This window comes from Neolamprologus multifasciatus, chromosome 10 (assembly GCF_963576455.1).
Source record: "Neolamprologus multifasciatus chromosome 10, fNeoMul1.2, whole genome shotgun sequence".
In the NCBI taxonomy this organism is placed as follows: domain Eukaryota; kingdom Metazoa; phylum Chordata; class Actinopteri; order Cichliformes; family Cichlidae; genus Neolamprologus; species Neolamprologus multifasciatus.
Genome location: NC_140448.1, coordinates 22,765,162 through 22,777,292, shown reverse-complemented (window position 1 = coordinate 22,777,292; position 12,131 = coordinate 22,765,162). Strand labels below are relative to the sequence as shown.

At 41.7% G+C, this 12,131-nt stretch overlaps 1 protein-coding gene across 8 annotated transcripts in view; it reads right to left on the bottom strand.

Annotated features, from left to right (window-relative positions):
- The window catches only part of rapgef6 (Rap guanine nucleotide exchange factor (GEF) 6), a 143,456-nt gene that overhangs the window by 39,188 nt on the left and 92,137 nt on the right, over nucleotides 1–12,131 (bottom strand). For all 8 annotated transcript variants that reach the window (XM_085175326.1, XM_085175319.1, XM_085175324.1 and 5 more), the window contains 5 exons: nucleotides 10,239–10,370; nucleotides 5,905–6,085; nucleotides 4,071–4,207; nucleotides 1,163–1,321; nucleotides 68–220 (listed from right to left, as the gene is read on the bottom strand). In XM_085175326.1, the coding sequence (XP_085031452.1) occupies nucleotides 68–220; nucleotides 1,163–1,321; nucleotides 4,071–4,207; nucleotides 5,905–6,085; nucleotides 10,239–10,370 (762 nt within the window). The remainder of the gene's footprint in view (nucleotides 1–67; nucleotides 221–1,162; nucleotides 1,322–4,070; nucleotides 4,208–5,904; nucleotides 6,086–10,238; nucleotides 10,371–12,131) is intronic.

The window sequence follows — 12,131 nt, the reverse complement described above, 5'->3', positions numbered from 1 at the left end:
ACAAAAAGCAAAGCAGGCTCTTGTTCTGGGACCCCTCTGCTGCTCTTTAACGTTTTAAATTACTAACCTTGATGACAATGTGTCCTTTCCTGGTCCCGCTGCGGTCCAGCTCCCGGTGTTCCTTCACCATCACAATCTCCCCCTCTTCTTCCACCTTGTGTGTATTCCTCTCCACATGGTTGAGGATGCGCCAGTAGTCCTCCTGGGCGATGCAGACAAACTGGTCGAGGATAACATGAGGACAGCGGATGAACTTGTAGTAGAGCAAAATACTGCTCTGCACCACATTCGGGTACTCAAACAACAGCACAGAAGTAGAATTACGGATGGTAGAGAGAGGCATGGGAGGGACGAACGGATGAAGGTAGGAACGTCCAACACTAACAGAACTAAACCCGATACTATGCCTAATTTTAAAGTACCTATGGTGGTCCAAAATCATCTCAGCTAGCTATTTTGCAGAAGCATCCTTTGCTATAAATTAGACACCAACTAAACTAACCTCCCATTATACCATGGTGACAAGACGGCACGAGTCTTTACTACTCTAAAGCATCGTCTCTTGCTATGCTTTCCCTTGAGTAAATCATCAGTTTCTGCATTTGCCTAACCAAGCCCTACCTCTGCAACTTCCTTTGCATATAAAGACAGGAAATGATGTGTGCAGCAGAGGAACTGGCCAGTGTGGACAGAGGCAATGTTACCGCGAGTACACGCTAGGTTTCTTCTACCTTTCAGGTTCCTGCTCTATATTAAGACCAAGGTTCTCTGTGAAACCCACAAGGCTCTTAGAAAGGCTGCTAGTGTATGCGATGTGAAAGATATGACGCAAGCCTGTGTCTTCACAATTAAAATGCTGTATTAAATTTGATCTTTTTATTTACTTATTCCACCTTTTTATAAGAAGATTATGAAAGAAGGGAAAGCGTACTTTTGACACGTAGATTTCGCTGTGATTGCAAACCACTACTGGTCACTTGAAAGAAGAAATGAAAGCAGGACTTCACTTTATGATTCTTGCACTGTGACACACATTTTCCAGAAAATGCTTAAACACAGGAAGATTTTAAAGAAAACACAAACCCCTCACAGAGTTCTCTTACTGTATAAAAGCAATGATAAAAAGTGTAATTATAACAGTGTAAAAATCGGTTATTTTTACCTGGCAATCATCCCCTTTGGTGCGAACCTCTCCATTCATGTACTGCTTATCCAGTGAGGGTGAGATGCCGAAGCTGTTGCCCATACAAAGAGTCTCCGTTCTCCCATCGTGATGGCTAATTTCGACTGCTCCGTTCAGAATGACATACCAGTGGTCCAGCTACAGACGGAGGGGTAGAAATAATAGAAATAAGTTTTAAAATGACCAAAAAATAAACAATGTCAAACTTTTGTTTTGCTTGAAGAGATTATAAATCTAACAGGATTGCTGATTTCTATGTGTATGTTTTTTTACTTTTCTTTTATCAAAACAGGGTAAAATGGGTACATCTGTTAAAACCAGTGTTAAATACATACTGACTCGACTGCAGACGAGCAAAAAGGAATCATTACCGTCACTTGGCATGGATTTATCTTGAATCATTAGATTTACAGACCTTTACAGCTTCACTAGAACGTCTATTAAAATGGCAATACATTACTAAATGTAGTAAATTGTGAGCATAATGTGCTTTGTGTGAGGTATGAGTAGGCTGGTGAAGAGGTATTGTGTCTCTAGTGGTGGCTTTTGAAAAGGAAATGCTAGCAGGCATAATATAACAAGCCATTCATCCTGAGTGTGAGCGGACAGAGGGCGGGTGAATGAGCCCTGGGCTCCCTCTGCAGCAATAACTGATATTTCCTCCTCATTGCCTTTTCATTCTCTTGCTGTTTCTCACCTAGCAAATCTCAGACTCTACCCTCTGTGCTTCACAGTTTGGCTCCCACATCGCTTTCTAATGCTAATAAATAATAAAAATGCTAATAAGGAGGGCTACGATGATCCGCCACACATGCGCTGTGAACAAAAGTTCTCTTTTAAATAAACTTTACACAAATATAATATTTCCTGTAGGATAGACCATCTGAATTTATGGCTATGAGTAATGAAGCCTGCACGGGTAGGGAAAATGTTCTTATTTCCTATTATCAATCTGGAGTGGCGTTCTAACACTGCCAGGAAATGAGTAATTAAATCTGAAATGCGGGTTAATACATATTACTGTGGTATGAGTTAAAATGTCATTGCTTCCACTGACTGCACAGACACATCCCAGGCCCCGCTTATACCTTCAACACCTCTCTTTTACCTTTGCATCCCTGTGATGCGCTCATGGTGCAGATGCGAAGTTGCCCTTGTCGGACTAAAGTATCTAGCAAGCCCGACTGAAGAGGAGCGTGCATAAACAGAGGGACATCTTTTTAAACAGCTCATCAAAAATCGCCAAACACGCAAGTTGGTTCCGCACAGTTTGTCACACAATGTGTCTGCGAGCTAAAAGGTACAGTTCTCCCAGCAAGAGAAAATGGTAAATGGCCTGTATTTGTATAGCGCTTTACTCGTCCCTAAGGACCCCAAAGCGCTTTACACGTTCAGTCATCCACCCATTCGCACACACATTCACACACTGGTGATGGCAAGCTACATTGTAGCCACAGCCACCCAAAAGATACAATGTAACCAAGTAGTAGGGTAGGTTGTACGAATGGAGCTCATTTTGTTTGTTAGCATTTAACTCATTCTATGAAGAAGTATAGAAATGTACTATAAGAAGTTTACTTCTGTTATTCAAAGGTTGCATGTAGCAGCACAGCTAATTACAGCCTGTACACAAAGAAAAATCTACTGAAGCTCCCATAACAAATGAATATGCGACTTAATTTCTAAGTCACTCTTTTCCTCGAGCTGCACTGAGGTTTCTCTCGCATGCAAAATCCCACTTTAACCCCTGATCATAAGGACAAATTCTTCTTCTTCAAAAGCATCTTTCCATGTGACACTCCCTCGACTCCCTCATTGTCCATTTTCTCTTCCTTTCCGGCATATGGAGCACTTTCTCTCTCTTTTCTACATCTGTAATACCACTTCAGACTCTTTATTTTCCTTTCCCTCTTCACACTCACTTAGCAAAGTCATGCTCACTTCCGAGAAAGGCCAAGTGCTTCTCTTTGACCTTCAACACCGAGTCCACAGAGAGGCAGTGGAGTGGAGGAAAAATGCCCATCAACTGCCTCGACACAGACGGTACGGAGTTAGTTACACAGACGCACATCACCTATTTGTGTCTTCTTTCCACTAAAGTGCGCGTTTATGGTTTTGCCCTGCTGATGTGTGTTCCCGTCCTCCTCTGAGCTCGGCGGCTGGCAGTTCATTGCCATTTATCACCCTGTCAGTTCTAATGCTGCTGCGTGTAACCAAACAGCCATGACAGGGCCCCCGTTTCTCAGGCATGTAACTTAATTAATTAGCTGTGTAGCAGCTCGAGTGATTGACGGGGCTTATATGCTGCGGTGACTTTGCACATACCAGTTTTGCCTTGTGAATTAGGATGGTGAGGATGTGTGTGCACCTGTGCACGGGAAAGCGCACATTGCTCCGTATATGTTCTTCTTTCGTATGTGTGAAGGCCTTTATATGCTTCCACATCTACATCACTGCTTTCCATAATGGGTACGTTGGTGTGTTTGCAACTGTTCAATACTTGTGCGCACTTATGTATGTCTTTTCAAAGGTTACATCACTGCTCTGCTTGATAACAAAAGGCAAAGTTAAGATTTTTTTTTTCTACTGTGATTACATTAATTGCCCAATTAAGATTCAGCAACTCAGCAAACAGACCTTGTGTCAGGCTGAGTAAAGATAAACACTCATTTAACTGTTAAGGGAATTTAGTGTGTTATCGAAGCAGATACAATAAAAACATACTTTGCATGCCGTAATTACACTGGAAGCAATTAATCTAAGTCAGTAAAGTGGCAAAATAGGATGGTGAAAAATGAATACCACTAGTTGTTGTTGAAGAATTGAATTCTGAAGGTTAAATAGAACTTGTTCAGCTTCTGTGTGTCCCTTTTCACCCTGTTCATACCTCCTGTTTGTCGTGGAGTATGACTGTGCCGGCCTGCTCCACCACTTCGAACATCATGACGCTACACAAGTCCCTCCGCACGGACATGGTCATGTTGGCAAAGGCAGGCAGCTGGTGCATGAACTCCAGCAGTTGCTCTGTGTTGCACATAAAGAAAATGAAAAAGAAGGAGGAACAAGCATGAAAAGACCGTGCACTGACTAAAGCGATGTGTCTCAGGTGTTCAGGGCAAAATGCACATTGATTTTTTCTTCTTCCCCCACCACAGACAAACTGCAACATTTCCAAAACGATCTATAGATTTTTAAATGGTCCTTTCTGCAAGAAAATGTTACTCATATACTTCACCAGAGCAACTGTCAATGTCAATACAAACACAAAACATTTTAGGATGCTTGTCGTCTCAGGCCTTGGTGTTCTGAAATGCTGTAAAAACTCGTGATTAAAATAGAAAAAAAAATCATAACTAGAAGAGGACTCGCAGAACTCCAAGGACAATGCTGCATTGCACACCAAAATTTTAATCTCTAAATCTTATTAAATTGGGCTTGAGCGTTGGCACACTGCTGCTGACAAACAAACAGCAAACATGCCTCCACATCAGCTCTTAATTTAAGTCTTAAATCTAACCCCTCCAAGCACAAGTGGATCAGCGCGTACTACTATTTTTTATGACTCCTCGGAAACATTTACAAGTTCTACCTTTCCTGTTCATCTTCCCTCTGCCTCCTCTGCACTGCAGCTGAGAGCACAGTGACCCAGCTCCAACCTGCAAACTATGCTGCTTGGCTCAGTAGCTCCTTTTTACTCCTCTTGGTGTTAACACCTCGTTCAAATCTTCCCTTTTCTTAGTAAAGGAAAGCAGCTTAAAGCGCAACGCGTATACAGTTTTCCATGGGAGGAAAACAATTATAAAATGTAGATTTATCACGTTTAAAAAAAAAAAACACTAGGAGCTAAGCACCAAAACTCTAAAGGGTACCAGAGGGTACCACAACCTTATCATTAACATTTTGATGACTGCCAATTGTCCTTAAATCTGGTTTACAGCCTCTCTATCTTGTGATACATTAAAGAAAATAAAAAATAAAAAATAAAAATATTACATCAGTTATCCCTTTATAGTAATTTGTTACATTTTAGGGACCAACAGAGGTGAAAAACGTAAAAGAAGTTCCAAAAAAAAGAGAAAAAAACAAAAATCCTGATTTTCGAAACTATAAGTGCTCTCTCCTGCTTTATTTTCTTTTAACCATCTCATCAGCCCCAAGGACATATTCATCAACCGCCTGGGAAAAATGTCTTTTTAAACCCCTGAAAGCCCAGCGAAAATATTTTTGTCTGTTTATTCAGGAAGATTCTTTCAGAGAGTTTCTGGAGAGCATCAAAAAAGTAACTAATGACGTGAAATCGAATAATAAAAGTTAGTTGAATTTGGGCTCAGCCTGTTATCCCTTCAGTTGCTCTCTGTGTCAGGTATTTCCTCTCAATGAGCTGTGCTTGTAATGCTGAAGGCCATGAGAAGGTCAGCCTCCCAGCAGGCACGCAGCAGGCCAGGCCTTTGCTTCTCTCAGCTCTCTGATGCAAGCCCCTCCTTTAAGACCCCACTGGGTTCTGTTAATGAGGGTGCCTCTGAGTGCCTGCTTGAAAATACAGACTGGTGTTTGGGGACAGCTGCAAGGGGTCTTTATGAGAGAGGGACATTTGTATATCACTCATCTCTCATTTCTGTACTAAATGAGTCTAAAAATAGCCACTGAGACAGCCCGAATCTGTCAGTTTATTTTAGGTCACTTTTATCCCAATTCAATCAAATCAAAGTTGTCAAACTGACCGATGTCGTCGTCATTGCGGTCGACAGGATCTTTTTCAAGACACTCTCGGACCAGATCTCGTCCTAGGAGAGTGTCCGAAGCTCTCTCCAGGTCCTCATCTTCCTCCTCCTCCTCCTCACTGTCCACTGCAGCCTCTGGAAGTCCAGAAAGGTCGACATCCCCCAAATCACTCTCTGTGGCCTGGGAGCAAAACACAAAGAGCAAAAAACTGAATATTGGCCGGTTAGTAACACTAAAAAAAAAGGAAGGAAGAAGTCTTTGAAGTCCATCATGTCTCATTTTAATGACAAATGAATTGAACATTTTACATATTAAATGTGAAGGCTCCTTTCTTATGGGTTATGAAAAAGATTAAATTATGAAATTCAGTCGCTTTTGATGGGGCTAAAATTGCCTCAGTGTTAAATGGCTCGGCTCTCACATCAATCTCGACCTTCCAATTCCCAAAATAACGTGACCTAGAAATTCAAATTGGGGGTATTGATATTTACAATGACAAGAGTCCTCTCAGGCCTTGTAAAGAGGAGTATGCCATTACAAGACAGTTTAGAAAGCACAACACGGTGACCAATTATTTGCAATTATTGAAAAAATGAAGAGCATGAAAGACGTGCGACTGTGATGATATAAAGACTAAAAAAAAAAAAAAAAGCCTTATTGTTCAGAATTTCTAGCATTCACGGCTTTTCAGTAACAATTTACTCACACAAAACATAAAAAAGGATAACCTTGGAAAAAGCAGCGCTAGCAGCGACCGTGAGCTGCACCCAGACACCAAGTGCCAGACTACAAAAAAACCAGGCCAACAGCCAAATATTTAAATCCATTCACTAATAATTCATATTTCACAGCATTTCTCCTGTGCGAGGCAGACAGATGGTTGGAAGAATATGGATCTAAAAGGGCATGAGGCCATTCATGTCCGTTGGGAATTGAACCGTCACCTAAAGGTAAATCGAGGAGCTCTCTGGTGGTAGCGGCAGCGTTACCAGCCGTCTGTTAGCTTTTTTAGGTGGGCCTAAAAAAGCTGGAGAGCTAAGCCTGATTTTACCCCTACTTCTGTCTGCTTTCCAAAATAATTTGAATGCATGTGCTCATTTAGGCACATAATCCACTTAGACCTCCAGCATTTATCATGTTTACTGAAAAAGAAATATTTTGTTAAATAACCACTCGTTACAACTAAGGTATGCAGAAGAGCACCTCTGAACACATGGTGATCCTAGAAGCAGATGGACTACAGACGAATGTGATTTCTGCAGCGACGTTAACATGTCAGAGTCAGAATTTGGTGTAAACGTCATGAACGCATGAATCTATCCTGCTTTGTGTCAACGGTTCAGGCTGCTAGTGAGGGTGTAAAGGTGTGTGGTGGGGGGAGAGTATCTTCTTGGCACACTTTGGTCCTCGTAGTATCTGATCTTTATATCCATATTCCAACTGATGCGTCTAACAGAACAGCGCTTGAACGTGACAGTGCGAACACTGTACTCAAATAGCTTCCATAGTCACCAGACAGAGAGCCCCTTGGGGATGTGGTGGAATGGGAATTGCATCATGGATGTGCAAGCGACAAATCTGCAGCAACTCTGTGATGCAACCAATTCAACATGGACAAAATCTCTGAGCAACGTTTGCATCTTGTTGAATTTGAGGCAGTTCTGAAGGCCAAAGTGGTCATACAATACTAAATGTAAAGTGTGCCTAATAAAGTGGCCCAAAAAAATTAATTAGCCTTAGCTTGAAAAAAGAAAAAAAAAAAAATCCCAACGATACTACCCTAAATTTATCAGTAACTGTGCGTTTATGTCTTCATTTGCTCAGCTACATTATTCGTTTTTTCTTCATCTTCATTCTTTCTACATTTTGGATTTATAGTTGAAAAGACAGGCAGAGATATATTAGCTGTTGATATCTGGTGGGGAAAAGTGAATTTCCTAGTCTATAGATTGTAAGATGGCCTTGCCAGCTAGCAATACAATCAAGCTCTTAGGCTCTATGGATAGTTGGGACATGGCCAAAGTGTTTTTTATGTTTTTCCAACCCAAGGGTATTGAGCTAATAGTCCATTCAAAGTTCAGGCCTGCTGTTGTTTTTATAAATTAGGTTGAAGAAGCCATTTAGAGGACTTTTAAAACACCCTTGCTCCTCAGACCTTTCCTGTTCCCGGATAGTAGATGAATTTAATCTGGTTGAATATAAGATGAAAAAAAAAAACAAGCCAGGAAACATATTCGAACATAGATGTGCAGCCGAACTTTTTAAAACGTGCTTTCCTCATCTTGTAATAATTAAATGACACGGCAGTATATGGAGCATCTTTAACACATTGAACTGTCGAAAGGCTGATTTTTTTAAATTAACTGTACAAAATCTAATATAGGAAACTTTATTTCACTTCTAATTATTAGTCCATGCAGTTAATATGTCTCAGAGACTAAGACAGAAATATTCTAGGAAATGTGGGAGAAAAGGGGTAAAAAGAGACAAAAACTCATTCTCTTCCTCCTCACCGACATATCAGTCAGTGCTTCTGAGAGCCCAGTTCATTCAGAATGCATCGTCTGCCCTTTCAGGCCAATACCCCTGGTCTCAGATCAAGTCTGAGGCAGGAGGACATTTCTTAGAAAACCACTGCATTTTACCACGTCCCATCCCCAGAAAGGAGGCAAAAAGGTTCAGGATATACCACGGCCAGGAGACGAACAAGCATAAGAGAGGATTACGAGGAGTTAAAGAAAGTGATGAAAAGATGAGGACAAAGAGGGAGGTGAGCTGCTGAGCGTTAAGCCGAGATAAAAGAGGGAGCAGAAGGAGGAAAAAACAAAAAGAACGTGTAAGAGAAAACCCACAACAGATAGCGTTTGCTGCACTGACAGCTGAGGATCACAGCTGAGTGAAGGGTCAGCACTTTAAGACAGCTGTAAACAAACACAGAGCCGGGTCAGCGACAAGTGATGGGATCAGATGCGTGTGATAAATATCTAATCTGAGGATGAACAGAGTGAGTCTCTGTGTTAAACGTTTGACCCGGGCCGACCTGACTTACATCAATCTGCAGTCACTCACAGACAGCCTGAGAAAGAACGGCGTAGGATTTCATTTTATTTATTTTTTTAATTCAGCAAGTCTCCCCCTCTCACAGTCATTTGTGGCGATTTCCTCAGTTTGTCTGCTTTGATCACTCTCCCGTGTTACCTAACCTTATCTTTCACCAATGTTATCTTGTTGGCAAATGTTTTGTTATGCGTTGTTGTAACATTTACAGTATGTACTGGAACCTAGAAAAAAAAACATAAGCTGCATTAACATTCCCGGGTGAAACACACAAAGCCCGCAGAGCCCACAGATCGCACCAGCACATCAACTAGCTCATTAGTGTGTGGCAAACAGGCCACGCTGGTTCCCATTAAAGCCAGCAGAACTAACAAGCCACTGTCAAAAAGGACGTCTATACACATATTCACAGACGTGTGCAGAATATAGCATGTAGGTTGTAAAGTGGGGGGAAGATAGCTGAAAGACAGTGCCGAAATGTTAAATTTAGTGCAACTTTCTGTGTAAAGAGGGGGGATTAGGAGAGCTAAGGGATTAAAATGATTACATGGAAAGCTTCTGTTTGCTTTTATGGGTTACTGATTTGCAATCACTCACACAGTCTACACTTAAAAGCTTGCTCAACTGCCAAAAATGTTGCAGGAATGTTAGACAGATACAAAGACAAAGGCTCTTCTTTGGCTGTTTTACTTTTACACGTAGGAATTTCCCTTATGTCGATTGAGCTGTTCTACCTGCTGTAGCTCAGTTAAAGGTGGAGCTATAAGTGTTAGGTTCATTTTCTACATGTGACCTTTAATCTGCTGCAGGAAGTACAGAGGGGGACGAGTCACCAGGACGCACAATAATTAGAGAGACAAAAAGGATTAGAAGGAAGGTGGGCGGAGGGTTGATTGATAAACTGAGAACACATGAAGATGGAGAGAATTCACCTTTCAGCAAAACACATGACCAGAAACAGTAGACAGGGTTTTGTCACAGGATTGGAAAGAGTTCGTTCAATTAAAAGCTTTTGTTTGCAGTAAAAGCACGAGGATACTTCAAGTAATTTGTGAGACAAGAGTAGTTTTAACTGACTGGCTGGATCCTATTTTACATAATACTGACTTTTTATAATGAATTTGAACAATTAAAGGAAAGAGAAGAGGAATTTGGCAAAATGAAAGGGAAAAATAATCAGCTTTGTGGAAATTTGTATCCATAAATCCATATTTATGTGTGGGTTTATTTGCAAATAAATACAATAAACTTTTACCATAAACAGGGAGGTACCCACCTGGTAAATATCTGAAAGGCTGCTGCTACCCGAGTCACTGGCGATACTGCATCCCGACTGGCTGGGCGGCATGTGCATCACCTGCTGGTGGGCATGGTCTGTTAGGTGCATCTTATTGAGATCGGCAGGAAGCTGCTCAGACAGAGGGGAAGTAGGAGATACAGAAGAAGACAAACAGAGAGGGTGAAGAGGATATGAGTTCAGCTGAGGCAAACATGCACAGGGTTCAAAAGAGGCAAACACACACACGCACAGACACAGTTAACAGTGACAAACACACACACACACACACAGCTGTTTCATCAGGCTGAAAGCCACAGCTGGTTTCACATGCTCCGGGCTAATTAACCTGAAGACGATGGAGCTCAGGATATTTCACGTTGCAGTGAATTATGAGCCGGGGTGCAGACAGATACGATATCTGGTACACTGTGAAGGTTTGGAGGTTGCTTTGATATTTTTGGAGTGACCTCAACAAAACAATTAAACAGTAAATCCTGGTTTCCTCGTTACACAGACAGCTTACACATGTACAGAGTACACACAAGGACACAGATGAATACTCAAACTTCAACAGATGGAAATGTATTTACCCCCCCTCCCTCCAAAAAAGGCAGAAATAAGCACAAAAGCACATGCATGAAACTCCAAGTTAATCAATTAAATCAGAAAATACACCAAGCAACAAAAAAGACAGTAAATAAATAAATGTGTCTACTTCCAGAGAAGAAGACAATTTCCACAAAGACGTGTGAGCTTTGATACAAACAAAATCAATATTGTTTTTATTTTGTTATCACGTTTGCTGAAAATTGCCCACATACACTCAAAATCTGAGCTGCTGAGAGCTCGCTCTCCAATAACACTAAATCCAGATACAGAATGAGGTAAAGCTGTCAGTCAAACAGTCAAGAGGCTTCCAAAGGCAAGAGCATCAAAGTGCTGCAAAGGCGCAGAACCAGCAGCCTCACCGGTGTAACCTATAAACATTTGCGTAGCCTTCAGTTTGCACTGAACCGAGACGCTTCACATACCACAGAGCCACTTCAAGCACAGAGGGGGGCGAGTCACGAGTTTCCATATTGTGAATTCCAATTCTCTTTAGAGAAATTTGTATTAACTGGACGCCAAATAATTCCCAAATGCACATCACAGTACACATCACTAGGAAACCTGCTTCAAAAACAACAAAATGCCCCTCAATGTAGAGATTTTCAGGGAAAATAAAATAGAAAAAAGTTCTTAGTGAAGTTGAGAATGGCGGCACTCTTCGATCAAAGACCGTGCAGCTCTGCGAGACTGGAAACAAACACCAGTGTCTGAAATGTCAGGTGCTGATTTTACTACAAGTCTATTAAATCATGGCAGGAGAGGCTCAGAATTAGAAAACAAATGTTGTATCTACTAAACAGCTGTGGGGGGAAAAAGAACTGGCCTAAACTCAGATGAGGATGACTCATGAGTCTGAGGAATTAAAAACATTTTGTTAAACCTGTTTAACCTCAATTTTATGTGCAGGTGGACCAATGTCCGTGCTCCCCTCTCTGCTCCAGGTGCAACCCAGACGATCTTTAAAATCTCAAGCCTTACCAGTTTGGGCCGGGGCAGTGTCAGGGTGAGGGAGGACGTCCTCCTGCGACACTTGGCAAACCTACAGCACACCTCCTCCATTGTCACATCAGATAGCACTTGCCTTCCAAACGCACACATAAACACTCATTTTAAGTCTGCGTGTATAACCTATGGTGGGAAAAGACTCACCAAGCCAAACTGAAGCTAGGCGAGGCTGCACGGAGCCAGGGTACCAACATGCAATATTAAAGATGTTGAGTCTGGGGGTACGCCACCCCCCACCTCTTCTAATAGGCCTGCTGGCCTCTACAACCACATTCA